The 6,000-nt window shown below is 37.1% G+C and overlaps 1 protein-coding gene across 2 annotated transcripts in view; it reads right to left on the minus strand.

Annotated features, from left to right (window-relative positions):
- LOC121422278 (U4/U6 small nuclear ribonucleoprotein Prp31-like) overlaps positions 1-4,034 on the minus strand; it is a 29,563-nt gene extending 25,529 nt beyond the window's left edge. The window contains exons 1-3 of one of the 2 annotated variants that reach the window (XM_041617201.1): positions 3,971-4,034; positions 984-1,172; positions 284-341 (exon numbers count right to left, since the gene is read on the minus strand). In XM_041617201.1, the coding sequence (XP_041473135.1) occupies positions 284-341; positions 984-1,154 (229 nt within the window). In that variant the 5' untranslated portion in view covers positions 1,155-1,172; positions 3,971-4,034. Of the gene's footprint in view, positions 1-283; positions 342-983; positions 1,173-3,952 lie in introns of both variants that reach the window. The other variant, XM_041617202.1, reaches the window with a different exon arrangement.
- Positions 4,035-6,000: the final 1,966 nt, after the last annotated feature.

The following is a 6,000-nucleotide window of genomic DNA, read 5'->3' on the forward strand; positions in this document are numbered from 1 at the left end:
GAATCAAAAACTTGCAATAGCTTTCTTATCATACATCTGACTGAACAAAATTATCAGCGTTATCATTAGCTGTAATAAATCATTACTTAGGTCTTCTTTATATAGTGGAATTGATACAAACGACACAAAGTCGGGACCCAGATTACAATTTGTCAAAAGTGATCTACTGATGAAAAAAAAGAGGCCACTGCCATTAAATTTTCAATTCATTGAAGACGTCAAACCTGGTTTGCAAAAAATAATGCAATGACCCGACGCTAATCTTATGTGTACAATATCTCACCTTCTCCTTTTCTTGGATTTTCTTGGTAATATTTGATTTGTGTCAAAACGCCCTGCAACTGTAAGGAAGGAAACAACAAAATATTGGCACTAAAATATCAAATTATCCTAAATTTTCTCAAATGTAAAGCTTTTTTTTGTGGAGGGGGAGGGGAGGTGAGTGGAAGAAGCTCTTCCTTTGATTTTTATTTCCTTCACAAAACTATTTTCAAATACTATCAATGTGTTGTATATTTCCTCGTTCATTTTGTTTCGGTTAAAGCCTACCAAAGACATTCACATTATTACTTTTTAGTCCATACTATATTATGGACCTAATCGTAGTGTCTCCATAGAAAAATTTGTGTTCATTATTTCATTTCGAAATTCATTTGTTCATTGTTAGATGGAGAAGCCATGGTCACATATCAGAAGTCATTTTTTCATTGTTTATTTTAGAATTTGATATCTCTGAATAACGAGTTAATTTCTAAAGTCCTTTGTGGATCCAGGGAGTGGGGAGGGGGTGAGCGGGCCTTGGCCCCTCCCTAAATCCATTCTTTAGTTTTCCTTTTATTACTTTGTGTGCTTGTCACAATTCTAAACAATAAAAATAATACAGGAAAATGCTCTCACACCTCCCAGTATTAAGTGAAGATGATAATCCTTTCTCTTCTTTTTTTTCTCCCATACAATCTTGGATCAGCCCCCATTTAGATTACCTCCTGGCTATCACGAAGCTTGGCAATACATGTGATAGAAGCTTCTCTGCTATCCATCTCCATAGACACATCTTGAATGATATCATCATCTTGATCATTATCATCGTCAACTATATTGCCTTCTTCAGCTATCTCCTCCAAATCAGCCAAGAGTTCATCAGCCAGAGACATCTTGCCTACCTTAAGTCACTGAAAAGGTCAAATCAAAACAGACAACAATAAAAACATTATGAAAATTGACTGCAGCACCATTTTTTTTTTGTTGCATATTTGCAAATACACTGTAAAATGCCAAGTCAATCAAGCTAAAAGGAAGGCCGGTGCTCTGGTCCAAAAGCGGGATTTGGCTCCAAGGCGTTTTCCTAGCTTAGGCTTAGTGCGTTCCTGGGATGGCCGATGGTCAGGGAACTTAGGGTGTTTGACGACTTCACATTCCGATGTAGATCAAACCCAGGAATCTTCGGCCCGCGAAGCGGGTCAGAGCCCAGGACTTCTTCGTGTCATATTAGGCAGACATGGTACTCTCCAAAATGGGGTAGAATGGGATCGCAATAGCACTCCAAATAAAAGGGGAACAAATAAATGAATTGAAGGTCTATCGTGAGACAGAATTCCTGACATGATGACATCAAGGCACAAACTGGACCATCAAAAAAGGAAAAGTTAGATGTCTATATCGCGTTCATTTTGGTATCGATCAGTCATTTTGTTTTCAATTTTGACAGAACTTCAGATTCAGGACTAGTGTCAGGAGAATGAACGAGACAGAACTTTTACTTTTTTTGAGAGTCCAGTTGTTGAGTTTGTGATTCAATGTCAGGAATTCTGTGTCACGATCCTTCATCCATATAATTGAGGTATTTTTTTCCCCTTTTATTTGGAGTGCTATTGCAACCACATTCTACCCCATTATGGTGTAGGCCCTGTATCATGTTTGACTAATATGGTTGGAACTACCCCTTATCGTTAATATGAACTGTAACAAAATGGCCAATCGGAACGGTTCCAGTCTGTGCCCAGATGTCAGGAAAACTGCCACTCATTAGACCTTCATCCATACAATCATGGTAAGAGCATAATTTCTCTTTTCACAATTTGGAGAAATATTTAGACCATAAATCACGCTAGTCCCGTGAGTATGGTCAAATACACGGTAAGCCCACGGGCAGGGGCTTAGCGTCACGATAGCACCTGCTATTGCAATGTCAAGGATGAGACAGTAACCCACCTTAGGCAGTAGAGGCGCACGGCCAATATTGGAGACTGTCTCCAATGTGGGAGATTATCTCCAATATCAGAGACTTTTGTAAAGAATTTGGGTATCCAATTTCAGAGACAGTCTCCAGTTTGGGAGACCAATTTCCTTTGTTTACATTTGCTGCAAAAGGATTACCTTGGCGGCAAATAAAAATGTGATAAGCAGATTCCTCATAAAAAATTACCCCTTTTCACCGTCTACTTTAAAAATTCACCGTCTACTTTTGTTTTGATAAGGATTTTTGTTGTCAATCACACACAAAACAAATGGGCTTCTGACCTCAGTGAGACAAAATTTTGGGTGGAAAAAAATCATGCTTTTGTTGGTGTTGTTTCTTTTGTCCTTTTACAAAGCAAGTCTCCAATGTGGGAGATTGTCTCCCCTATTGGAGAGTCTCCCATATTGGCTGTGTGCCTCTACTGTTAGGAGAATGTACCCTCTACTGCGATGAAAGGAAAAGGTTCCTTGCCAACCTTCCTCCGTATCTCCAACATGATCTTGCCATGACCCCTGCATCACAAGTCGCAGCAGATGTTACTAGTACTGTAGGCCTACTTCTTGTTGGATTGGACACTTACCTCTAAAGCAACAAGTATACCTGTTGCTTCAGCTCCCCAACTTCATTACTACTCCCTTCATTTCTTGCATGAGCTTCATGTCAAACGTTCTGTGCTAGTGAACAACTATACAGCCTTGTGATACTTTACTCCAACTTCGTTCTGAGCCATTCTCTTTTGTCTCTAAACTCTAAGAGTTAAGACTTAGTAAGAGTCTAAACATATTTATCAAACCACTTTTTTCTGCATATCCACTGGATCTCGCAGTTCTCCAGGACTGGAGGAAACCAACAGAAGAAGAATACGCAATAATTTCCACGCGCGCAAGGTGGTCGGTTTCAAAAGAGGTGGTCGATATGTGGTAGTCTCATTACACGCACTTGTTCACTGCTACCATCTGGCCTGTGGAGAATCTACAGGTAGGACTATGGTATGCCAATGCTGTAGAGCACACTTTAAAAAATTATTAAAATATCACTTTTGTGACCAAAATTACTAATTTCCATACAGTTGCAATTTATTTATCATTAGTAATGTGGGAATAATTTTTGTATTCACCAGAGCGCTCAAAAACTTGAATTTTGGGCATATTTTTGTGTACACCCTCTATTGGTGGAAAGTAATATGGAAAGAAAATTTTCATATTTTATCTCGATTTTTAATTAAGAATAAATGATATAAAGAATCAAATTTAAATAAGAGCCAAGCAGTAGGCCTAGTATGAATTAACAGGTCTAATGAAATCTGTCAGTGTAAAAAAATCAAGCATTTGCCCCAAAGAAAAAGAGAAAATAAGCCAAACATTGCCACCCTTATTTTGTCACACATGGAGATATAACTGAGAACAAGGTAACATTATAACCTTTTTCATTGATTCAATGAGTGATTAATACGTTACACGGACGAGTGAGGCTGCTCGGCTCAGGCCGCGAAGCGAAGCAGCCCGTAGGCGTAGCTCCCTGATTTAGGAGCTGGTTGCGCCTGCACTGCAGGCTGCCTCAGTGCCTGCAGATCGGCTGATCGCACACGTTACGATCGCATTATAGCGCACTAGAATTACATTAACTAAGCAATTTCTGCACAGATAACCTACGAATATCACCACTCATTATAAAAAATAAGAATTGAGACTATACAAACTAAGTTACAAGTACATTTTTAATATATTTTACCCGGTAGGGGTCCTGCACAAGCACTGGAGAATCTCACTACGATTTCTTGGCGTAAACAACGAACGTTGAGGGCGCGGTGACAAATCTGTTTTCTCACGAAAAGTTTGGTTAAATTTTCAGACAAAATAAATAATTAATGAAATTCTGAGGAAAAGCCATCATAGATTAAGAAAGACATTAGAGTTTAAGTTTTTGTTTCGTGACGTCAAAAATTTCCTATAGTTTATGTTCATGTAATATAAAATGCATGAATTTCTTTTTTATGTGTGTGGGGGAAGTTCGTGACCGTTCGTGATGACCCCTAATTTTTTTCAGGAGTGGATGTGAAATTGGCCGTCTGTGGTAAATTAAAATCATTTTCAAATTATTTGAGAAAATAACATTTCCTTGAATTTTTAAAATGTGCGATATATGGGAAGCTGCTCGCATATGACGTGACAAATAAAAAAAAATAATATTAAAATCTTTGATGGATTTTCCTTAGTGCCAGGTAAAAATGGCAGAGGTAAAATGGTAGAGGTAATAATGGCAGAGGTAAAAATGGCAGAGATACAAATGGCAGCGAGAGGTAAAAATGGCAGAGGTAATAATGGCAGAGGTAAAAACGGCACAGGTAAAAATGGCAGAGGAAAAAATGGCAGAGGTAATAATGGCAGAGGTAAAAATGGCAGAGGTAGTAATTGCAGAGGTGAAAATGGCAAGAGTTAAAAATGACTGAGGTAAGGATCATCTGCCCCGTATACTTGTATTATTTTTCAAATTTTCAATCCATGGTTCATGGCAGAGGTAAATATGGCAGAGTTAATAATGGCAAAGGTAAAAATGGCAGAGGTAGTAATTGCAGAGGTGAAAATGGCAAGAGTTAAAAATGACTGAGGTAAGGATCATCTGCCCCGCCGTATACTTGTATTATTTTTCAAATTTTCAATCCATGGTTCATGGCAGAGGTAAAAATGACAGAGGTAAAAATGGCAGAGGTAATAATGGCAGAGTTAATATGGCAAAGGTAAAATGGCAGAGGTAGTAATTGCAGAGGTGAAAATGGCAAGAGTTAAAAATGACTGAGGTAAGGATCATCAGCCCCGTATTACTTTTTAAATTTTTAATCCATGGTTCATGATTACTAAAAAAAAGTCTTTCAGGAGCGGATGTGAAATGATTTGTATGTTGATATACTAGAATGATTATTTAGAGGGGTCCTTACAATAAAAGCAATGCTTTTTACGTGGATCCCTCCATTTTCTCAGAATATAATGATATTTTGCTAATATATAGGCTGATACTTATATCATACATTGTACATGCCTCAATTTATATGTCTGTATAAGTTCATAGTAATTATTTCGATCACTTTATTTCGTTCTGTTGAAAATGAAATAAATTGAAATTGAAAAAAAAGAAAAAAAATGATTTTCTTAAAATGACATTTCATTGATATTTTTTGTTACACCAGATTTGGAAAAAAATGCTCGCAAATAGCGTCATCATTAAAATATAAAATTCTAAAAGCTTTTTAAATCTTTGATGGATTCCCTGAAACCCCTACCAATATCATTTTAATTATTTTCTGCTATTTTTATAATAAAGTTTATGTCAGGGTGAATTTCCCCTTTAATGAACTAATTACAATACTTGGGATCCAAACTCCAAAGTGTGCTTCAAATTGATTACATGAGCGATTTGACACGAGAAGGCTGTAAATGTAAGTCCAGGAATAAATTAAGAAAAAAAAACCTCGTGTGTTATCAATTTTGTGCAGAAAAATTACAGTATGATTTGAAAATGTTACCCTTTTCATTAGTCAAACATAATTCTAATTTTCTTCTCAGAACCTTTCTTATTCAATCTACTGTACATGGAGGGGCTTTTGGATTGTTTTTGCATGGGGGTTTAAGACTGGCCATTTATACCTCTGTCATATTTACCTCTACCATTATTACCTCTGCCATTTTTACCTCTGCCATTTTTACCTCTGTACTTTTACATCTGCCATTTTTACACCTAGCCTTTTCCTTAAACCTTCACCAATA

The sequence above is a fragment of the Lytechinus variegatus genome, chromosome 10 (assembly GCF_018143015.1).
Source record: "Lytechinus variegatus isolate NC3 chromosome 10, Lvar_3.0, whole genome shotgun sequence".
NCBI classification, from domain to species: Eukaryota; Metazoa; Echinodermata; class Echinoidea; order Temnopleuroida; family Toxopneustidae; genus Lytechinus; species Lytechinus variegatus.